General features: G+C 41.8%; 1 protein-coding gene across 3 annotated transcripts in view; it reads left to right on the top strand.

The window, feature by feature from the left end:
- Positions 1-8,109: 8,109 nt before the first annotated feature.
- The window catches only part of COCH (cochlin), a 39,387-nt gene continuing 22,640 nt past the window's right edge, over positions 8,110-24,856 (top strand). Inside the window, exons 1-4 of one of the 3 annotated variants that reach the window (XM_082202282.1) lie at positions 8,110-8,125; positions 9,294-9,326; positions 9,522-9,566; positions 16,273-16,429. In XM_082202282.1, coding sequence (XP_082058408.1) covers positions 9,302-9,326; positions 9,522-9,566; positions 16,273-16,429 — 227 coding nt within the window. In that variant the 5' untranslated portion in view covers positions 8,110-8,125; positions 9,294-9,301. Of the gene's footprint in view, positions 8,126-8,611; positions 9,085-9,212; positions 9,327-9,521; positions 9,567-16,272; positions 16,430-24,856 lie in introns of those variants that run through there. The other 2 variants (XM_082202280.1, XM_082202281.1) reach the window with 2 other exon arrangements.

The following is a 24,856-nucleotide window of genomic DNA, read 5'->3' as shown; positions in this document are numbered from 1 at the left end:
AGTACAATAGAAAACAGGACCCCAAAGTCTCTTTAAAGCCACAATTATTATGGCTAAATGAATATACGCGCTGGGCAGCTTATACAATATGTACAAAGCAGCTACATAACTGCTCCATCTTCTTCTCTGACATGTTTAATATTGTCTAAATTGTTGATCTAGAGATAAAAAGCTTAATGACCATTGCAGATGGACTTCAGCAAAGCTATTTTTATATGTCTCGTCTGTTTTTCTCACACTATAGTGATGTGATCCAATGTATAAAACCAAGCCCAGTAAAAGGATGCAATCAATGTTTTAAGTGCATACCAAATAGTAACCTAAAGGCTTAATTGCACCAGAATCTTTGCCATTCTTTTGACCGGTGTTTAAGAATGCAGCCACATCTGTTAGGGCCACACCTTAAGCCATCTGCAAAACAGAAGATTAGTGGTGCTTTCAACCCTTGAACTGATTGTTCTCTCTTGCCAAGAAAGAGTTGCGGACGACTCTGGGGTTGCGGCGTTCATCTCGCTTTATTGGCCAAGGGAGTCGGCGTACAGCTTCTGGGTCATGTGGCCAGCATGGCTAAGCCGCTTCTGGTGAATCAGAGCAGCTCACGGAAATGCCGTTTACCTTCCCGCCAGAGCGGTACCTATTTATCTACTTTGACGTGCTTTCGAACTGCTAGGTTGGCAGGAGCAGGGACTGAGCAACGGGAGCTCACCCCATTGCAGGGATTCGAACCACTGACCTTCTGACCAGCAAGCCCTAGGTTCTGTGGTAAAAGCAGTGAAATATCTCATCAGGGTGGATATGGCTTACTCTCAAGGAACAGAGTAAGCACAAGGTGGATCAAATATGACATTAGGGGTGGGGCTTGAGCAAAAGTGTCTTTGCAGGAATTGCAAATGGGCAGAACCTGCAAAAACCCTATGTGCAGTGCTTTCCAAATGCCTGACAACCACTTGATTGTTGAGTGCTTTGGAAGCACTGCTCAGAGCGCTTTGCAAGATCTCTTTTTGGTGTTTGGGAAGTGCTGAGCACAGAGCTTTCAAAGCCCTTTGTGCATCACTTCCCAGCCAGATGGGCGGGGTATAAATGCTATTGTTGCCATCGTTGTTATTCCCATACACCCAACAATAATCTGAATATCAGGCATTTGAGAAGCACTGCACAAAGTGATTTGAAAACCCTGTGCTCAGCACTTTTCAACAATTGACTTGTTGGCAACTGACAATCAGCTGGTTGTGGTGTGTTTTAGAAGAGCTGACCAAGTCCTTTGAACTATCTCCCATAACAGGCCAACATGGACCAGTGTCAATCAGCTCACATCATATGGTGGATGGCTCTGCCCACCTGACAAATAAGAGATAAAGATCTGGTCCATCAAGCCAAAAGATTCCCCATTCCTGGTGTATGCAAATTGAGACCAAGCCTGATTATACCAGACAACATGCAATAGTATAGGAATCAAAAATTAATAAGGAGTTAAATGGGCTGACTAACAGGGAAATAACATAGAGTTGGAATTACACAATTACACAATAATTATGTAAGAACATAAGGGAAGTTCCACAGGGTCAGACCAGGGACCCATCCATTCCATTATCCTGTTTTCACCAGTTGCCTATGGAAGCCTGCAAGAAGGCACTGAGTGCAACAGCACTCTCCCCACTTGTGTTTCCTAGCAATTGGTACACAGTAGGACACATTGGAGGTGGAACACAACCATCATATGTAATAGGCATTGAGAGCCTTCTCCTGGCTCTGTCTAAACCTGTTTTAAAGCCATCCAGGTTGGTGGACAACAATACATCTTAAAGGAGCAAATTGCACAGTTAAACTATGCACTGTTACAAGTGTGAAGAAGTACAGAAGTTTGTACTGGGGAAAAAATACTAAAACAAACAGGTCATATTTCAAAACTTCAGGAATACAGCTAAGATTACATTGAGAAAATAGCTTTTTCTCAATTGGCATTTGTGCACTAAAACTGAAGGATGAGATGTGAACAAATGAGGTATCTTCCCTTTTAGCTTTAGGCTCTGTGAAGAACTCCCTCTCTATACATTCTGGTTTTGAATTACTAGGATTTGCTGTATTTGTTGCTTTTTACCCTATGTCCCCAGGTACTGTACTTGAGTCACGTGCCTTGGCATGAGCCAAAGAGTGAGAGCAAAAAGGATCTTGTCCTTCAGCTATCAGCCAAGGGAGAGCAGCCAGAGCATGCAGTGCTGGCCAACAAGATGTCAATGAAGCATGAGATGGACCAGGCCAACTTGCAATGTACCAGGAGCCAAGCTTGTTGTCATCACAACAGCACCATGATTTTCAATTTTCAAGTTATACCAGATACTTTGAGGAGGTGCAGAAGGGGAATAAGCAGCTGAATTTACAGTGACCTTCAGGGCCCCTTTTAGTGTGAGGTTGATACTTGTGTCTGCTGTCAGTGCTGACTGGTTATTTGCCAGGAGTTGGGAGTGTGAAATAACATGCAGTTATGTACCGGTAGCTGGGAGCTGGTGGATGGAGGTGGCTTTATAGCCATTCACCCCAGGGTAAAAGCCTACACTGTTATAGAACTGGGCCTCTCCCAGGTGAGAGATGAGAGAAATGTATTTGATGTTCCGGTAGGTGTGGGGAATGGACAGTCTCTTACATGTGTATGCTTCGAAAGTGAGGAAGAGGAAGAAGAAGAAGAAGAAGGGCTATAACAGTTAAAAGCCAGATATTGTATGTTTTTGGGGTGGGGTTAGATGCAAACTAATGGCTTTTAAATCATCAGTTTACCTGAAATCTTGGTCTTTGTTGACAGGAAAGAGTGTGTGGTTATGGTGGTGCTTAGGGGTGCCAACTACAGGGGTCAGAATGGGCTTTGGCCCCCTCAATATTTGTGGGCAGGGAGCTGAGTCGCTCCCCCCCCCCAACAGATCGGCCTTCTGCCTGCAAACACGCCCTCCATGCTTCCCATCCCCCACCGCCAGTAGGGCAGATTGGGGATCTCTGTGGGGTGGGGCACCTGGTTCACCCCCCCCCCCGATTGTGCATGATGTGCATATGACATCATGCGATGCCGGGCCCCCTCAATGTGGGGGACAAGTCAGTGCCCCTGGTGGGGATGGGGATGGGAATATAAAGGTTTACGGATGCTGGCAGAGACAGTGCACCATATTTTCCAAGTAAAAGTGCATAGTATTAAGTTGTACAACAACAAAAGGCAACGCTTAAGAAAATGATGTATGTCAAAAGCTAGACTTAGTTCTTTGGTAATTTTTCTTTTGAAACAAAAAGGAAAAGAAACAAAATCCATGTCTCCTTTGATTTACTGTTCTAACTGAGTTTTCCAGTGCTGGTTACCAGAATAGATTGGCAGAAGAGAGAGGAGCAGGAGGAAATAAATGAATAGCAAAGGAACCGAACTCAAGAATGAAAGAAGAATAAAACAGACCATATAGTAATAACCCTTCACTCTCACATTGCCTGCTCCCACTGAAGCAGAATACAGAATTTTGAAATAGTTGCAGTAGGAGCATTTTTCCACCCAATGATGGTATAAGTCTTTCACATCAAAATTAACATAACAGCAAACAAATCATATTGTTTTAATGGGATTTCTTTTTTGTTCAAATATGGATGTTTTTATTTACGTGTATTTTCACATACTTTCATCAGATACATAAAATGCCATGTAGACAGCAGAGTCTATAATGACACAGTTGTCTCCTTCTGCCATGCAGATGGGCAGGAGACTAATGCAGGCTCAGCTTGGGGCTTGTGCAAAATGGATCAGATGCAATGAATAGCCAGCAATGCATTGGATTACTGAGAAAAATCCTATACAGCCATTCCCATACATAAATGTGTTCAGTTTTATCTTAGAGCCATTACATGTTTCAGTCTTTATAGGTCCAATGATTTCCTTTTGCTGCTTTTCTTGAACTATACACTACCACCATTAAACTCAGTCTATCACTGTACATAGTCCTGGCTGGAGAGAAGAGAACAGGAAAGCAATTATTAATCCTGCACTGAAACTATTACATTCCAACTGATATTAACTATGTTTACTGTGCTCATACAGAGCAATTGTGTCATGCTATTGAAGGTTGGCGTCTTTTTGCTCCTCTGCCTCCATCAACGCTTCCCTGCCTTTGCGTGTGCTACTTTTGCTTTTGGGTCTCTTTCAAGTTCTAAGAGAGCCTATGTGGTATAATGGATAAGTTTTGGGACTTGCAATTGAATTTAGTTCCCTGCTCACATGTGGCATTCCCCTTGGATCAGTCACTCACCCCCTCTCAGCCTTACCTAACTAGTAGGGTTATTATGAAGATAAAATAGGGTGGACCTTTTCCTGAATATCAGGATATCACTTTTTCCTGAGCTGCTAGAAGAAGAAAAAGAAGAAGACAACGACAACGACGATGAAGAAGAAGAAGGAGGAGGAGGAGGAGGAAGAGGAAGAAGAAGTTTGGACTTGATATCCTGCCTTTCACTCCCCTTAAGGAGTCTCAAAGTGGCTAACAATCTCCTTTCCCTTCCTCCCTTATAACAACAAACACTCTGTGAGTGAGGCTGAGAGACTTCAGAGAAGTGTGACTAGCCCAAGGTCACCCAGCAGCTGCATGTGGAGGAGCGGGGAAGCGAACTCGGTTCACCAGATTACAAGTCCACCGTTCTTAACCACTACAACATGCTGGTTTAAGAAAGGTAAAATAAAAATGTAATAAAATTAATTCTAGTTTTCTCGGTTGTCAACTGAAAGAACACTCATGGGTTTGTCTCTGCCCCCAGAATATTCAGATCATCATTAACAGAGGAAGTGGAAGAAACAGCATCAGTAGCAGAGCCAGAAGCAGCAAAAGTCAACTTAGCAACAGAACTGGAGCCAAGTTCTGCCAGGATGCATCCTGATCAGGACAACAGCTGAATGCAGCTTCACCTGAAATTAAATATTTACCTAAGACTCTACTGAATCCTTAAAGAACGAGACATTTTGTCTTTCTAGTTCAGAAAAGGGTTAGCAATCAGACTGAGAACAGCTGGTGTTAAGAACAAGCTTATATAATGAATTGAATTATTTCTGCCCGACTGTGCACTGGGTACTGAAAACTTCCAGATTAAAATGAATGTCTAAAAATATTATTTCATGGTACAACTTAGCATCGGAATCTGATACAGAGGCTATCACCTGAGAAGTAAATTGCTAGACAAAGGCTACAGGTAAAGGCCTGTACAATGGAAAGCGTAAACATTAATTGTATCGTACTGGAAACTGTCAGATCAGTTTCAGAAGTCTCTAGCTGATTGTGAAGTTGTACAGGAAACAGACTCTTTTCCTAATATTATATCCTAACACTTTCGGGTAATTCAGTAAAAAAATGTTTTTATATGGTTAGGAAAATAGCTATAACAATATACCATACACACTAAATATACTATATCCAGTTTGTTGTTCTTGTTGTTGTTAATCAGTTAAATTTATTGGATGCTTTTTCTTGCCACAGGCAACTGAAAGCATCTTTACAAAAACAAAAAAACCATACATTCAATTAAAACCAATTAAAACAAGAAAACCTAGTATATATGTGCCAGTATTTATTTATGTATTCATACTGATTCTGTTCAGTTTCATTTGTATTTCAACATAAACCATTTTAATGTCATTCAAATATTTGATAATCTGAAAAATATGGTGTGCACCAGCTCTAACTGGAGCCTAACCATAAATACCTGATTGCAAACAATGATTTAGTACGTCACAATGAGCAAGTGGTTTTTCCAAGTCCAAGTACCTTATTCAACAGTCAATTTTATCCAGGAGTCTGGAAAACAAACGCAAGGAACATTAGCTAATGTAACAATACACCAAATGGTCATGCTTTTGCAAATATTTGTGTCTTGTAGGATGTTTTCTAAATCAACATTTTTTTATTTTACAAGTGGTCATATTTGTGTTTATATTTTCACCAGTTCATCAAAATGTACTTCCAAGTGCAATCTTGTAAACAAGTTACTAACTGGCATCATTGTACATATTTCAAAACCAAGCCCGCTCATGTCAAATGTTGGATCTTAGGGGTGCAACAATTTAGCCAACAAATTTTATTAAATGGGACAGAAAAGGGGACAAATTTCTCATGTCATCCCGGTAATGAGATGTGCTGCACTACAGGGAAGGAAATAATATCATCCTTCAAAAACAGAGGATTTGGTTGTCCATTCACCACCTTTGTTTTGATACCAGGACATTTGTGCAGATTACCAAGTTCCGTTTATGGCCAAGGCTGCTGACATAATCTTCCTGGCTTGGAATGCCACGACATCTATATTCCAGACTCTTCAGAGGCAGGGGATAAAAACCTTGGACACATGACAGAATTTAACCTCAAGGAACCACACAGCACATTTACCTTCACCTGCGGCCCTTGAAGGTAGCAAAGGGCCCCAAAGGCCGAACCCTGCAATGTTATAATCAACCACTAACTCTTCTCATACAAATGGAGGCAGGAGAGACAACTGTCCTCCCAGGAAATATATACCCTGATGGTTCCAATAACACTAATATAGAGCCACGAAGGCTACCATTCACCCTGGGCTCCTTGGGGAAGAAAGGCATGATATAAATTTATTTAATCTAATTACACATAGTTTTATTACTAAATTTAGAAAATCCTATATATACTCACTTACCTGGGAGCCAACCCCCTTGAACTCAGGATGAGTTCAGCTGTTAGGGTTTCTCATTTTCTTCATTTCCCTTTTCTTCATTTCCTTTCCAAATACAAAAACATATACTTTCGCATGTATACACATGCATATATTGAAGGTGTGAAAGGCTCTTTTCTGTGAGGTTTGCGTGTGTGTTTTCTAATGCTGCCTTTTAAAGCAACAAAAAAGTCCTCCGGGGCAATTCACAAGTAATATCATAAGATGTTAGAAGAATACATGCTTGATTTTAAAGCAGAAATCTAACCAGCTAGAATATAGAAATTATGAATGTAGGGTAGAATTCAGAACCTTTGCACACATCAAACTCACAGGAAGGGCACATCTAGGGGGAATGCAGTTATGGTATCTCGTATGCTATTTAAGCACTTTTTTAAAAAGTATTTTTATTAACGATTTTCTTGGGTTACAAAAGTACAGTATGTGTCATGTATCTCTCTCTCTCTCTTTTCCAAGTAACATTTTTTACAGATGTTTCATTTGTTGAGACATTAGAAAGAAGAGGGGGAAAGAGGTGGAGGGGGGAAAGGTGAGTGGGGGTGGGGTCAGGTGGTGACATTTCTATTACACTTAATATATGTGGGGTTTTGTGTTAGCATCACTTGTGAAGGTTCTGTTATACACTTGTGCTCCTTTGGTGGTGAGAGAGGCTGGGGTTGGCCTAGGGTGTGGTTGTTTGTGATTGGCTATGGTGATCTTTGTTTTCATGTGTGAGTGGGGTGGGTGGGTGTTTTGGATCAGGTTCGCCATATTGATTTATATGCTGTCGGTGGATTTTTGTCATTGTCTTGCTGGGCTACGTATGTGATCACTGAAGCGCTGAAATGCAGACTAATTCAATCACTAGTATTGGTACCCAAGACCATCTAAGTAAAGGCAGACATTTTATTCTTTGAACTGCCCTGAGATCTTATGATGAAAGGTGGAATAATAATAATAATAATAATAATAATAATAATGCAGATACTTTTGTCCATTTACTGTATTTATTTTTCCCGATTTGAACTATAAAATGGTAATTTTCTTGAGTCAAAAATGAGAGTACCCCTAAACATTTTAGAAAAAAGCACTGGATGAGACACATTTTACCCCATCCTAGTCGCCCACCACAAGGCTGAACTGAAGCTACAATAGCAGCTCTCAAGATGCAGGCAGAAGTCCCCCCACACTGTGTGTGTGTGTGTGTGCGCGCACGTGTGTTGCCAGTCAAGAGTGGACAACAATGGGCTGGAGGTGGATTGCTTGTTTTCTGGTTCACTATCTCAGGCTCCAGCTGCTTGCAAGGAGGAAATCAGTCCACGGAGTCTAAGGGAATCCAACTTGTACAGATGGAGCCCTTTCAGCCAGTGTCCCTCCGGGCCCCAAGCACACCATCCAGGGCTGGATTTAGCTTTGAGGAGGCCCTAAGCTACTGAAGGTAGTGGGGCCCTTTATATGTCCAAATGTCCTTGGTCAACAACAAATTGTCGCTGTTTTTTGTGTTGAATATATGCTATATGGTAATTTATGGACCTAATAGGTATCTAAAACCATTTGCATATAACAAATAGGAGCCTACACAACACAAAACACTGTTGCTGTATGTATGTTTCATTTTGTTTTTTATCTTATATTTTCGAAATGTACATCCAGGTGATTTTTTTTTGGGGGGGGGGCCCAAGAGAATGGGGCCCTAAGCTATAGCTTGTTTAGCTTATACGTAAATCCGGCAGGGACGCCATCCCTCGCTCTCCCGCGTGCCAGGCACATGGCAAGGCGCCACCGCCTCGGGAAAGGCTGGCCGGGTTTAAGGCCTCCAAGCGACCCCCGGCCCCGCGAAAACAAATGTTGGCGGGCGGGGGGGCTCTGCTTTGCTTCAGAGCTGGGGAGAGGAGAAACAAATGCCAGGCGAGCCCCCCCCCCAGCAGCGCGGGAAACGAGTGGAGCCGGAGAGCGCACCTGCCCCGCTTCTCAGGCGCTTCCCGCGCGCGCGGCAGCTGCCGCCTCTTCAGAAGCGCCCGCTGCCAAGGGCTCCGGCCCACCCGGGGCTCCTCCGCGCCCTCCCTCTCCCCACGCCCCCACCCCACTCCGGCGGGTCAGCCGCCTTCCCAGGCCACCCAGGAGGCGGCCGAGGTCTTGCCACTAGTGCTCATGCGCCTGGGCAGGGTTTAAAGCCAGCGCGCGCGGTCCCCTCGACGCGCAGCGCTGGTCCCAGGCAGACATCCCTGCGGCCGTGGCTGCTTCTCCTCCAGCATCACTCGCTGCCCGCCCGCCCGCCTGCCTTTCGCCTCGGCTGCCCAAAGAGGCGCGCTTTCTTCTTTTTCGCGCCTCTCTCAATTTCCCCGGCGCTGCGTATTCCAAAGGGCGCGACCATCCCACCGGTTGCGAGAACCCGAGGTAAAATAGGTTTGCCTCCCCCCCGTCGCTATTATCCGTTGGCGCCAATCAGGAGCCAAGAGCGACTGCTACCCCCCCTCACCCAAAAAGATGGTCTCCCCCTCCATCTCCTCCAGTGTGGGGAGGTGGGAGGGGGCGCGTGCGTGAAGAAGAGCTCCTCTGATTAACCCTGTCGGGGCTGACTCTGTGCCTTCTCCTCCTTTTCCTAGGTGCAGCCATGGCTCCGGTCCTGCTCTTCCTGGGTGGGTATTTTTAACTCGTGCTGGATCCCGGAGCTGGGTTGGGGTGGGAGCTCGGAGAGAGGCTTTCTCACATGATTTCCCCTCGGGGGAGGGGGGCTCTTCACCACAAGCCCCCGTGCCTCCTCTGCTCAGCGTCAGTCTGCTTCCCCCCTCGGGACTCCCTTTGACGACCCCGCTCTCCTCTCTTGATGGCAGGTGTCGTCTTTCTAGCCAGCCCTGCGAAGGCCGAAGAGAGCTCGGGTGAGTTAAGAAAAAATTGGGGGGGGGAATCCTTTCTCAGTTGCAAATAAGTTTGCTGCGCGGGGTGCATGAGCAGATGCATGCGGAAGCTGTACATGATGCATGCAGAAATGTTGTCTTGGGAGATCTTGCCATTTCCACGCGGAGAGGGACAGGATTGCTTCACAACCTCCTTCCCCTGCAAGAAACTGTCTGTAGTCCATGGTTAGGATTTCCGGAATGTATTTTTAAGTGTCCTCCTATTCTTGCATTGCAGAGGGTTGGACTAGATGATCCTTGCATAGCTGTCAACTTTTCACTTTTCTTGCGAGGAATCCTATTCAGAATAAGAGGATTTCCCTTTTAAAAAGGGAAACGTTGACAGCTATGGACCTTTGGGGTCCTTTCCAACTCTTATGATTCTATGATTCCATGGTTCTACACCCAGTAAAGACAAATTTCTATGTAATCAGTCAATGCCTTTCGATAATCTGTAGCTTTATTTTTCTTCATCCTAATTTGAACTTCTGTTAGCGATAGGCAAAGTACATACAGTGGTGCCTCGCAAGACAAAAATAATTCGTTCCGCGAGTCTTTTCGTCTTGCGATGTTTTTCGTCTTGCGAAGCACGGTCCGTCGCAACTGCGCCTCTTCAAGCGGCTTTAAGAAAAAAGCGCAAGATGTTTTCGTCTTGCGAAGCAAGCCCATAGGGAAATTCATCTAGCAAAGCAACGCAAAACTGAAAAACCCTTTCGTCTAGCGAGTTTTTCGTCTTGCGAGGCATTCGTCTTGCGGGGCACCACTGTACTTATTTAAGGGCTAAATGGCAAAGATAGCTTAACACCCTTCCCTGTTAACATGCATGATCAAATATTTTCATCCTGTAAGAGAATATAGACGAGTGTGTGTGTGTGTGTGTGTGTGTGTGTGTATGAATGAATGTTTTGAGTAAGGCAAAACTCTGTCCGTTTGCATCTTTTTCAAAGCTAAACATGAATACTTACACTTTTATATAAAGTCAGAGTCTAATGGGGCTGTGATACCCTATGGAACAGCAGGTGTATTTATCAACAGTTTTAAAAAGCAACTATGGAGTCCTGATATCCCCTCTCTCACCCATGCCCTTATAGTTGTGGTATCAGAAACTGCTTTTGGAAACTTCCCTGATTTTCAAAATGTATTAGTTTCCTTGCTGGGATATTTGAAAGGAGAAAAGCACGCATTCTGCTGCATGCACAGATCTAGTGAAGAAACTAGAAGGGCAGGGCAGGCCTCAAACAGGTGCTCTGGGAAATGAAAACAGACTTAAGTCCAAAACATTTCAACACGTTGCCCCAATTGCTTGGACTACTGTGGTCTGCTTAAACTGAAAATCCTACACACACTTACTGGAGAGTAAATCTTAGGGAACTCAGTGGGACTTATGAGTAAATATGCTTACAGTTGTGTTAGTTTTCCTTCCGCTGGAATCTTCTGTCTGATAACAATGAGATGTGACTAGCTCCGTTGGTAGAGCATGAGACGCTTAATCTCAGGGTAGTGAGTTCAAGGCCCACATTGTGTGAAAAGATTCCTGCGTTGCTGGGGGTTGGACCGGATGACCCTTGTGGTCCCTTCCAACTCTACAATTCTATGATTCTATGTGTTGGACTTGTTTGTCATAATAAATGTTCGTTTTTAAAGCACCTGTTTCATTCCTTGCTTCTTCTTCTTGTTTGTTGTTGTTTTACTCTCTGGTACTGCTCTTTTTTCTTCTCCTGAGCAGAACTAGTGGCAAAACTATTGTGGTCCAGGTGTTGCATTTGTGACTTGGAAACAGTTATGTTTGTGAGTCTACTACTGTAGCACTCTAAGTTTAATACCACTATTACTGTACAGTGAACTTCAAACTCAAAACTTCTCAGGATAAAAAATTGCAATATTACTTGTGTCTAAGGTTAATATGGAAATTGCCCATGTATAAATAGCAGGAGTAGAATCTTTTTTTGACATTTTTATGGCAAGCAGAAAATAATTGTGTTCACTATAGGCTACCACTAAAGCCCCTGTTAATTTGGTTTTCTAGATGACAGTAGGATTGATTTCCTTGTGGATTATTTAGGTCATAGCAACACACAGCAGTAGCTCTAGAAAAGTTACTGGAGAAGGATAGAGGAAGTTGTGCATTGAGTAAATTCCCACTTGAACCTTATCACCAGTGATGAAGTGTGCAAGACTATTGATCAAATAAGTACGTGTTTTCAGTTAATTATTATTTATTCTTTAATTTATCTGTCACTTTACACGAAAAAGCCTCTAAGTGACTTACGACAGGATGAAAACCTAGAATGTTCCAGTGTGAATAAAAGATGTAGATTGTGTGAGATACTGAGAAGCATCCAATGGCATAGCTGAATATACTTTACATTTAAGAACATCTGAATATTTCATGGCTGTAAGAAATAATAAATAATGGTCAAAGGTGCTTACTATTTTGGACTCAATGCAAAGATTATTGGAACAAGTGCGAAGGGAAAATGTGTTACACACAATTATATTTCTAAGAAATGGAATTCTACTACCACTGTTAAGAAGAACAGGAGAACCCAAGAAGCTACGCACCTCCGTTAAAGGGCACTATTCAGACAATAAACAAAATAAATGGATCCGCTGATACTGAAGAAATGAAAATTCTTTTGATTAAGGATCATGTTTCCAGTGAAGAATTAATTAATATCATTAAACAGAAATGGAGATGAAAACAGCCATGTGTATTTCTAAGCTCCATCAGCACTGGAAGGAGAACACAGAACTCTTTCCAAAATGGTGAGTGAGGTTTTTGGTGTATTTTTGTAAGCAAAGTCTGAGGATTTGACCTTTGACAATGGAAAAGCTCATCAGTTGTAGGAGTTGGCAAACCCATAAAGGACCTAAGCAAGATTGTTACAAAGGTTTCTTGTACTGTAGATATCTGGAGAAAGCAGCTATGTAAACTCAAGAATGCTTTCTTTCTCCTTTTATACAAGTAGAATGAAGTCTAAAAAAGAGGTAGTGACTCTGGAAGAACGTATTGGAAAAGAAAGACCAAAGGTGTCAAAATAAGAACGAAAAGGTTGTGTATAATAGCAGTAGTATCTTAAATATAGCTGGAAATTATATTGGAAAGGTATTTGACCTGCTGCTTGTGCCATGACTTCCTTGGACGTTAAAATCAAAATATACTTCTTGAACCTTTGTCCCATTCAAAGTTATTATAAGGCTTTGGAGAGAGTACACTGCATTGGATATCTGTTAGTAACAGTTGTCTGTGATACTCATTTTTTGCTCTGTAAGGGGAACATAGGTAGCATAATGCAAATTTGAACCATTTTTATATTTCTGGCAATAACTTAAACACTGTTGTCTGAGATATGGCTATTTTACATAATAACATAAGAGGAGTCTTGCTTGGTTAGCACAAAGGCCTGTCAAGTCCAAAATTCTGATCAGCTTCTCACAGTGGCCAGCCAGGTGCTTATGGGAACTCCGTTCAATTTCAGGTGTCTTTTAATAACTGTATTCTTCAAACAAGCCTTTCAAACCTGAGATTCTTTGCCACTTCTGCTGCTTCTTTTTACACTTCTATTGTTATTAGGTTGCCTTGTCATATTTTATATGAGAGTGTGGTTTAGAACTATGTAAATAAAATAAATATAAACAAATATCTCCAAAAGGAAAACATGAATGCAATAGGTCTCTCTGGGTGGCGCTGTGGGTTAAACCACAGAGCCTAGGACTTGCCTATCAGAAGGTCGGTGGTTCGAATCCTCACGACGGGGTGAGCTCCCGTTGCTCGGTCCCTGCTCCTGCCAACCTAGCAGTTCAAAAGCACGTCAAAAGTGCAAGTAGATAAATAGGTACCACTCCAGTGGGAAGGTAAACAGTGTTTCCATGAGCTGCTCTGGTTCGTCAGAAGCGGCTTAGTCATGCTGGCCACATGATCCGGAAGCTGTACGCTGGCTCCCTCGGCCAGTAAAGCGAGATGAGTGCCGCAACCTCAGAGTCAGTCACAACTGGACCTGGTCAGGGGTCCCTTTACCTTTTTATTCATGATCCCCAGCAATTGATATTCAGAGGGCTGCTGCCTCTGATTCTGGAGGTAATATAGTCATCAAGCTACAGGTTACTAAGGCACTGATAGCCTTGTCCTCCTTTGATGCCTAATCCCCTTTTAAAGCCATTCAGGTTGGTGGCCATGGCTATAAATATAGCAATAAACCATAATAAATCAATCAGTGAGGTGGAGAATAATGAAATGGTCATGGAACTTATTGACTATTATCTGCAGCATAGTGACTACTGTGGGCTGGATGAAGGACCAAAAAGTTGATTTTAACTTTGGTTATAATATCCAGGAAAACTATAGCACAACTATTGTATCAAATACCTTTTGAAATATAATTTTCAGCAATAATTGCATATGTAGCAGTAAGCTTTTTGTGGTGCTCTAGGCACATCTGTGCATTTCTAGATGTTGCACATCTACTTGGTGTTATCAAAATTCTGTGCTGATCATATGTAAAGGTCACTGTAAATATTATTACCATTCAGAACTTCACATACAGCCTCAAGAGCTAGATGCAAATATGCAGCCCCAGAAGCTGCGTCTTTTTACATTGCCTCCAACCTCAGTGGATCAAGGTGGTAATTGTCTTACAAGAATTTTTCCTGAAGCCTATAAACATGTTTAAAAACTTTCTTTTTCTTTTATAGGTTCAACAGAGAAAACTTATATTGTTCTATAAATACTGCAATTCTACTTTTGAACACACATGAGATTGCACTGTAATTTAAAAAAAAGCTGGAAATAAAACAGAAATAAATTTGTTTCTATTAATGAGTTATACTAAACTGGTGTGTTTCTGTGCTGTATGGAAGAATGTAGATTTTACCCTTCTTTAGTCTTGTATCCCTTATTTCAGTAAAAATGCATAAGATTGCAATAAAAAGAGATGAGATAACTTTTCAGTACTTTATAATGAATAACCCAATAACCAAACATAACGATAAACCAATCTACCATGGCTTAGCTAGATTTGTGTAGACTTTTTTAAAGCACAAAAGGGAATGGAATGCTGGATTTCCTTTAGTCGCTTGTCAAAATGTAGCGCCTATAATTTGGATTTTTAAATTGATCTCCTAAATCTAAAACTGATTTCCACACCAAATTATTGCACAAAATAGAATAGCACTATAGTACTAATATAATTAACATAAGTGAAAAATTCCCAAATGTGAATTTACGGTAATTAATTCAAAACAGAAACAGAATTGCTAAACCACAGAAGAATGAATGGAAAATTAGTGCAAGATCATTTATAACCCAGCCCGATGATTTGTTATGCCACTACACAATTAGCAAGACATACCAAAAGCCACAAAGTAATTGAAAACATGTCACACCACTTTGCAGTGACCTGGTGCCAGTGTCACAACCCAAAACAACACAGATAGTCCACACATGTAGACAAATATATTTCCCATCTTTGGATATGAAGAGTCTTACTAGTGCACACGGAACCAATGTTATTCGTAGCAAGTAAGGCTAACGTGAATTCCAGGGAGTCAGTGGAAAGTAACTGACCTGCCACATTTTCAATAGTCTGCAAACACATGGCTAATAAAAAAGGATATCCTGCCAAGGGCCTGTCACAAACTTTGAGAATCCTGGCAGCAAGCAGTGCCAAAGACCCATGGGCTTATGTGAAGATTAAACCAATACAAGATTTCGCTAATGCCCTGCTATGAGGTTAAAATGACAAATTAACATCAAAGAGAACACCCTGGCTTCTCATTGCAAGGGCAGGCTAGGTGAACAACAATAAGTGTTATTGCATTGCACTTCAGTGTTCTGACTTGTGAATGCGAACTAGTCCTGAAAACAGTAATTTGAGGTAGGTAAAATTCATCAATAGCTAATGTGTCCAGTGACACACACACGCAAACTAATGCTCTGTTTTCAAATTCAAAGGAGGCAAATAATTGCTAAGTGGTAAGGAATTGGGGATGATGAAACTAAAGAACTGTACTGTCAGTGCTCTGATGATGCAAATGCGGCCTATTAGACAGTATGTTGCTGTTATATTTAAGCTGCTCTCAAGTCAGCTGTCTGAGGAAAGAACTGTGTGGCAGGAGTCGCCTTATTCTCCATCTGCTTAAACATTGCCATGCTCTTGGATATGATGTGGGGGTGAAGAGTACTTCAAAACTACCACTGACATCAGCCATAACTTTGAGAACTGTCACTTTAAGGACTTGTTCCTGAGCTTGCTTTACCCTCTTCCCTCCCACTCCTTTTTCCTTGTGTGTCATGTCGTTTTAGACTTCAAGCCTGAGGGCAGGGGCTGCCTTAGAAATGATTTTTGTAAGCCACTCTTGAGAGCATTTTGGCTAAAGGGTGAGGTACAAATGCCGTAAGTAAATAAAATATATGAATTTACACTTAATGATGTATTCATAGAGGTAGACTGGCTGCGCTGCAATTGAATACTAATTTTTCTGTTAGGATATCTGAAGGTATCTGTTAGGTATCTGAAGAAGTGTGCATGCACACGAAAGCTCATACCAAGAACTAACTTAGTTGGTCTTTAAGGTGCTACTGGAAGGATTTTTTTTTATTTTGACTATGGCAGACCAACACAGCTACCTATCTACTACTTTTCTGTTAGGCTTTATGTTTTATATGCCACCTCTTTATTTTCCTCTGCAGTCCTGTCAGCTGTCTCCTGCTTTACCAGAGGACTGGATCTCAGAAAAAATAGTATAGATGTCCTCTGCCCATCGGACTGTCCTATATGGCAATTCCAAGTCTATGGGAATGTTGCGTATGCCTCCCTTTCCAGCGTTTGTGGAGCTGCCGTTCACAGGTAAGCCTGATTATAAACAGTTCAGTGAAAATTAGGGGTCAGTTTCCCATGCTGTTGTTGTTACTAATTGCATTTCTTACTCACCTTTGACCATAAGGCCTCAGGGTGGGCTATAACATAAAAACGTAACTTTAAAATCAGTTTAAAATGGTGTAGGTTGTTGGCTATGTAGCCTACATAGGTCTGTTTCAGGACATAGTCTGCAAGCACATGACATGTCAACTGTGGTCAGGCCTGGAACTGAGCAATAGAAGCTGCTTGGGAACCTGTTGCATGGCACTCCATCATGGAAGAAATGAACGATTTAACTATAAGAAATAGATGTCTCTAACCTCTAGCTTTTCTCATACTTTAAAAATAATATCGCATTAAGTTTGTTAGCTCTGCCCAAATGAAAATGTTTTTGGAGAGTACATGCAGTCATTTTCCAGCTATGTCCAAATGCAGCCTCCCTAGGCTTCTCATGGCAGGGATGGTGGCAATAGAAAGTGTCTCAAAAAGTTATGTGCCAGGTTCTGCCTTTGAGTATTCGTAAACTGGTTTCTCTTGGGCAGTAGTCTTTTGGAAATGGTGCTGCTCAAGAGCGATGGTGAAAGGTTTTTAATGAGTTTGGAACCTGGCATAATGCATTGTCTTCTAGCCATGTACAAATAGTCTGTGGAAAAATGTCCGCTAATGAGTGGATGCCAATAGCAAGGCATTCCTCGCTTTGGATGCATGTTACTGCTATTCTCAAGAGGTGCTTCAATATGTTTTGCGCAACTCAGTAGAATAAAAATATGCTTGCAAAAGAGAAACTTCTATCTTTTTTTGCCTATGCAGCAAGCCATAATTGGAGCCAGTGTTCAGTCCTGGAACTTGTTTGCTGGGATAGGGCTCAGCTCTGGCACATTACAGAAATAGATATGTTTGTGTGCATTGCGATTTAAGAACACAGTAATAATAATAATTAAGCTCCTCCCTCTCTCTGTGTGCGGATGTGTGCATGTATAACACAGTCAAGGTGTTAGGGAGGGATGTACCCCTTTCATCTGATCTCTGGACCTTATGTCTTCATGTCTCTTTCTTAAGATGTTTCAGCTGGAATATATTATACCAATAATGACACAGAAATAATATTTTGCCCCGATTGGGCTCATGGGCAACCCAACATTCTGGTTTGGAGCAGAAGTGGGATTTGTACATTGCTAACTGAACAGACTTTGTGCAAATCCTCTTTTTGGAGCAGGGTAGAACTGAAAAAATTAAGAGCAGAGGAAATATATAAGCCTCTGACCTGCAGGTCTCATTAGACATGTCAAGATGCTGAGATTGGCCCCCACAGCCCTATTGGGTGAACCTCACCCACCCTTCCTACACCTGACATCATATAACATCAGACGTGAGAAAGTTAAAGCTGGCAAATAACTGAAACGCTAAGAGTGTGCACCCAGTTTTTTTCTTTATGGTGGCAGTTTAAAGTTTCAATCATCTGATGTCATATCATATCAGGAGATTGACAGGTAAGTAGCCCCACTCACTTGTCAAAGTGGCTCATGAAGAGTTGGCCATTTCTAGATCTAGTCCTCCAGCCAGAAGTGATTCCAGATGTGATTCTCCGCTATTGATTTAAGCAGATAAACATGCATGTGCTTTACAAAAAAGCATGTACTTTACTGAAAAGCTTCCAGTGTTGAGACTCTGCAGATGTATTTCAGCAGCTCATGTTTCTTTAGCCAGCAGGAGAACAGACCTTCAGCAGTAACTACTTTGGCTATCAGTGAAAAGACTGTGACTATCTTCCTTGCACTTAACTAGCAGTTCTTTTCTTCAGAGAAACCGTTAGCTTCTCGCTATTACCAGTCATTAGCCCAGATAGATTCTAAATCAGGGACGGGAGTCTGTAACTTTCTGGATGTTGTTGGACAACAACTCCCATCATGGGAGTTTGTTAGCCGCCCTGAGCCCGGCTTTGGCTGGGGAGGATGGGATATAAATAAATAAAATTATTATTATTATTATTATTATTATTATTATTATTATTATTGGCCAAACCGTCTAGGGCAGGCTTCCTCAACCTCGGCCCTCCAGATGTCTTTGGCCTACAACTCCCATGATCCCTAGCTAGCAGGACCAGTGGTCAGGGATGAAGAAGAAGAAGAAGAGTTTGGATTTGATATCCCGCCTTTCACTCCCTTTAAGGAGTCTCAAAGCGGCTAACAATCTCCTTTCCCTTCCTCGCCCACAACAAACACTCTGTGAGGTGAGTGGGGCTGAGAGACTTCACAGAAGTGTGACTGGCCCAAGGTCACCCAGCAGCTGCATGTGGAGGAGCGGAGACGCGAACCCGGTTTCCCAGATTACGTGACTACCGCTCTTAACCACTACACCACACTGGCTCTCAGGCAGCCCTGTTTCAGGAAATATTTGATGTATTATAGTATTTTAATATTCTTTTGGAAGCTGCTCAGAGTGGCTGGGGAAGCCCAGCCAGATGGGCGGGGTATAAATAATAAATTATTATTATTATTATTATTATTATTATTATTATTATTATTATTATTATTATTATTATTATTATTATTATCTGGATCACAGGTTCATTACCCCCATTCTGTTAAACAAACAAACCAACAAATGTTTTTCCCTGTCTCCTATCCCCATATTCATAGCATAATTCCAAGCTGCCATGTGATACTTTTCCATGTTATCATGGGACTGTTTTGTATCCGTAATAGGCTTCTGGGCTATTCTCCCATTTTTAGGTTTTCTGCAATTTGGCCTGTTAAATCCTTCCTAGCTTATAAGAATTAGCTGCCATGACAGGGTTTTTCTTTCTTCCCATCCCTAGAGGGCAGCATTCTTGACTCTATAACTTCCTGAGGGTTATCTACAGACAAATATTTTTCATACAGAAAAAAGAACTAACCCGGACAATTTTAGGCATTTATGCTGCCCTTATGTGGCCTGAAAAGCCACAGAAGGGGCTATGCTTATGGAGCTAGGAAGCCAGCTCCCTCTTTGCACAATAGAAATAAATCATTTCTGATGATGCACATCATAGCTATAAATTCCAAAGATTTAAAACTTTCCAAAAAGACTAAAACACTCACTACATCATCTTAGATTCTTTTCAAGGAATGTATGATATCAGGCGTATGACCAAGAGAAGAACTGTGGTTTTGTTGCTCTTTAAAGAGACACACTAAATCTAATTGCATTATATTTTAGGGGGAAATCCTTTTGCTTAATTGAGGGGGGGGGGCATTACCAAAGTGTATTTTATCTACCAACCCTCTGAGTCTTCTGACATAGCATAATAATATGGAAGCAAGGTTAGGTGGTGTGGAGCTACAAATCAATGGCAGAGTCCATACAGCAAGTCCCAGCTACAGTTCCTAGCCATTAAAAGTAGCAGGGTTGTGCAAGACCCCTCCCTGGGGTCTTCATATATTCATATATTCAAAAGGAATGCCTATTTCCCAGGCCACATAACCTCTCCCCAGGCCACATGCCTCACCAACTAATAATAATAATAATAATAATAATAATAATAATATATCAGGCCAGGTAGGGGGCGGGACCACCCTGCCCACACAATAGGAGGAGGATCTTACCTGTCTGTCTTCCCTAAATGGGGGTGGGAGTGTAGCAGTGACCCATGCCCCCCTTCTCTTTGAGGCGGCAAAACCAGGAGGCTTTGGCTGTACACCTAGAGGTTGTCATTGCTCTCCCCTGTGACGGCGGCTTAACGGGGGCAGGCTCTCTCTGCTTGAACATATGTTCTCCGGAGCCAGCCCATCCCCCCCCACACTCTGGATAACCCCATAGCACGTTGTCTTGATTCGTTATTCCACACGGGGGCTGCCCAGGGTTTGGGGTATCTCGCCTGTCCACGCAAAGAGTAATGTGATGCCATTGGCATGTTCTCAGTACAGTGGTGCCTCGCAAGACGAAAAGAATCCGTTCTGTGATTCTCTTCGTCTAGCGTTTTTTTCGTCTTGCGACGCAAGCCCATTGACAGATTAGCAGATTAGCGCTATTAGCGGCTTTTAGCGGCTTAGCGGCTTATCGGATCAGCTGATAAGCGGCTTAGCGGCTTAGAAAAAGGGGGGGAGGGAAAAAACCCGCAGGAACTCGCAAGACATTTTCGTCTTGCGAAGCAAGCCCATAGGAGATTCGTTTTGTGAAGCACCTCCAAAACGGAAAACTCTTTCGTCTAGCGAGTTTTCCGTCTTGCGAGGCATTCGTCTTGCGGGGCGCCACTGTACTAGCATCCACTCAACCAAAATTTACAATTCTACTAGTTGGTTGTGAGGACTGGCACTGTATTTGCTTCCTTTAGTAGCTTTTTACACCAAACTCCTTAAGTCCCAAACTCAGTTTGAAAGTTTGGCATGATACATAAGGTAAGAGAAAGTGTCTGCAAAACAGTTGTACCAATGCTATTTCTTGCAGGCATTCACATTGTATTACTGTATCACAGCCAATGGCAGTATGAAAAAGTATATAATACTTCAAAGGTCAAAACAAGATAGAAATGGCAAATAGTGAAGACAAGAAGAGGAACTAATTTCAGCCACTTCAAGTTAAGGAGAAAAAGGGAGAGAAAAGAACAAGAACAATATTTATCTGATAATCTGTCTTCCCTGACCCTAGATTCCAATAGATTTATTATTTTGCATTCCAGTCATTAACCACAGAGAATACCATTGTAGTTAATTGCATGCAAAATGTTTTCATATATTTAATTGCCATATTTTGGGTTTTCTGCTTAGACCCAGGAGGTCTGCATTTTGCTTTCCATTTAATGCACATGTGGTTTCCCCATCTGTATTGTCAGAAAGCAAAGTAATAGCATCATGGTGTGCCATTTGGATCTCAGATGAGACATTTTCCTTTGGATTTCTGGACTGAGTAATGCATGTGCAGTTCTTGTAAGGACAGCACCTCAACTCATCTCTTTTTTATTTTTTATCTCCATCACAGTGGAACATTGTAGTTAAAGACTAATAACAATTCTCCTTCACTTTGACATGTTTTTTCCTGTCTTCGCATGGCCACATCATCTCTGTCAACTTGTATGGACATTGTTCTGGCATCGTTTTGTCCTCCCTGGACAATTATGCTGAGCTGATCATTATATTACTTTGACAGCATTAAGCCCATTCAAGAGAACAGGGACTAGTTGGCAGCATCTCATCTGTGCACATATAGCTGATGTATATGGATAAGAGGGCTGTAGCTTGAAGTCAAAGCCTAGCAACAGTTAGGTGAATTCTAATTTCCAGAGGGGGAGCTGTGTGAGTCCACTGCAGCAAAAACAACCACGGTGAGTCTTGTGGTACCTTAAAGGCTTAACCAATGTATTATGCAATAAATTGTTATGGACTTCAGTCCTCTTGAGATAATATCCAATGAAGTGGACTTTAGTCCATGAAAACAAATTCTAACATCTCTGAAAATTGTTTTCTTCAGTAGAAGACCTAGAAAATTTATTTTTGTTTTCCTTCTACTATTGTGCTTAAGCATAAGTCCTTCCACAGATGTTAGAAATCGGCTTTAAAATGAAATCTATGCTAAGAATGCAGATGCTCTTTGTGATAGGGTCATGTATACTGGCCGGAACTTAAGGCAGCATCTGGATCAAGCTGAAACACTTTAAAGTGCTATTGATTTTAGTGGCAGGGACTTAATGTCCACATTTATATCAGCTGTGCTTTCCCATGCTTAACTCTGAATAGGCTGCCTCCTTAATTTTTTTAAAAAATATATATGGTATGATCTTTAGTCTTTAGTCATACCTTGGGAATCCAGGCATTGTTGGACCACAACCACTGAACCACTGCTATTCCTGACCATTGGCTATGCTGGCTGGTGATGGTGGAGGCTGTGTAATAGGCTATAAATGCCAAGATAAAATGTAAATGGAAAGTGACAAAGACAGAGTAAGGAACTGTTCTAGTAGCTTCAAGCAAAGAAGTAGAACTAGAGGGGAAAATGAGAGCAGTGTTTATTAGTCCAATAGCATAACTGAGGAAGGCTGCACTAGATAAAAACCTAGGTGAGGGCTCGTTGTGGCCACTCTGTGGTAAGAGGAACGTGTGCCGCACAAATGTTTTGCTCCTCTCAGTTGTTATTAGACCTACATCAGAATGATACAGGTGCCGGAATTTAAAGAAAAGTGTTTCTGTTGCGCTGCTCTGTAAAACTCAAAATAATTCATAGCCTTTCACCATCAGATGCTAGTCCAGTTAAAAAAAAATAGCCAGAACAATTGTCTTGAAGTATTATTTGCTCTTAAAATAGGAAAAGGCCATTGCTAGCTGCTCACTTATGGTTTTTGATTCAGGTAGGTAGCCGTGTTGGTCTGACACAGTCGAAATATTTTTAAAAATTAAAAAATTGTCTAATAGCACCTTAGAGACGAACTAAGTTTGTTCTTGGTATAAGCTTAGAAAGTGTGCATGCACACAAAATCTTGTACCAAGAACAAACTTAGTTGGTCTCTAAGGTGCTACTGAACAATTTTTTAAAAAAAAATTATATATATTTATACTCACTTATGCTCACCGAAGACAAAAAATTAATATCCCAGGCTGACTACATACTAACCCATTTGTATCATTAAAAATCCAGCTTTTCTCATTCTGTAATCACCTAAATTGATTCTAAATACTGCCTTCCACAAGGGTGGGTGTGGTTACTTGATATGCTTTCTAGAACCCTCCCTTTGATTAGGTTATCCATTCCATTTCTTCCCTCAGACCCTCCAAGTGTCCTTATTTTCCAGGGGCAGTCCCAGATTCACAGAAGCCGTCCCGGTTTCTGATTTGATCTTGAAATGTCCCACTTTTCCTTAGGATGTCCCTATTTTCATTGGAGAAATGTTGGAGGGTATGGAGTTATCTGATCCCCAAGCCATTTGAAGGCATCCCCTGTATAGGGAAGGTTTTTTAATGTTTAATGTTTTATTATGTTTTTACACAAGTTGGAAGCTGCCCAGATTGGCTGGGGCAACCCAGTCAAATGGGAGGGGGTATAAATGGTGGAATTATTATTATTATTATTATTATTATTATTATTATTTAGGATGTCCCGATTTTCATTGGAGAAATGTTGGAGGGTATGCTCCCTGCACATGCCCCAGGTGAATGAAGAAGTACCCATCCATAATGTCATTAGGGTAGTGCGAATACACCTTCCATTGCTAGGGCAATCTGTTTTCAAATGGACACACTGCGGGGTAGTGCAAAATTAATCCACAACAAACCTTTGTTGTTGAATGAAACCAGTTTCTCAATAAGCACTTGTCTGGGGTAAGAAATATGCAATAGATCTAGTTTGTATGTGGACTATATAGAAAAAACAAGTGCTCGTTCTCTGTTGATTCTAGAATAAAATGTATGTATGCAACTTTAGAGTCCTGAAAGGGCAGTGATGTTTTGTTCCTTTTCCCTAAGGCTTTCTCTGTATTTCTCCATTCAGTATGTCATACCTTTCAGAGCCATACCTGTAGAATGTGATCTGCAGGATCATAAAATAATATTGTTATTAGCAGTGTGTAATAGTTATTAAAGGTAAAGGGACCATTAGTCACGGATGACTCTGGGGTCGCGGTGCTCACCTTGCTTTATTGGCCAAGGAAGCTAGCGTACAGCTTCCGGGTCATGTGGCCAGCATGACAGCCGCTTCTGGCAAACCAGAGCAGCGCACAGAAACACCGTTTACCTTCCTGCCAGAGGAAATATATACCTATTTATCTACTTGCACTTCATGCTTTCAAACTGCTAGGTTGGCAGGAGCAGGGACCGAGCAACGGGAGCTCACCCCATCGCAAGGATTCGAACTGCCGACCTTCTGATCGGCAAGCTCTAGGCTCTGTGGTTTAACCCACAGTGCCACCCGCGTCCCATGTAATAGTTATTAGCAGGGTTTAAAGAAACACAGTGACATCTCCAGGCTGTTCCTGTCAAACAACTGGGGCACTTACAGGAAATGTGGTAACCATTAGGTAACTGGCAAAGTGAAGAGAGTGTTGGAAAATTACCAGGGTAATTCAAATAGATGTTGACGTGCTGAGTGGCAACAAGCCCAGGGCACAAATAGTGGAATGACATGGTGACAACAAAACCAGGGTTTATTAGAGGGAAGTTACTTGATGTTCTTTGAGGCAAATCCAAAAGATGTTCCAAAAGGGCCCCTCAGTGCTAAAAGAAGCAGAGATGTAGTGTATTTACATCACATAATGATAAGTCCATCCTATGTTGCCCACAGTATATAAAGTACAACATTCTAGTGATGACGGAAAAGCTTGTAATCCAAGTAAGCCAATATAGTTAGATTTAAACCCATACAGTTCCACTGACCTCCAAGGAGATAATTTGCCAATCCTAATTCTGTTACTTTAAGGTAGGCCGCAATAATTTCAGTGGGTTTGATCTGCTC

The sequence above is a fragment of the Podarcis vaucheri genome (genome assembly GCF_965113315.1).
Source record: "Podarcis vaucheri genome assembly, chromosome: 1".
NCBI classification, from domain to species: Eukaryota; Metazoa; Chordata; class Lepidosauria; order Squamata; family Lacertidae; genus Podarcis; species Podarcis vaucheri.
This window is presented reverse-complemented; position numbering and strand designations above follow the sequence as displayed.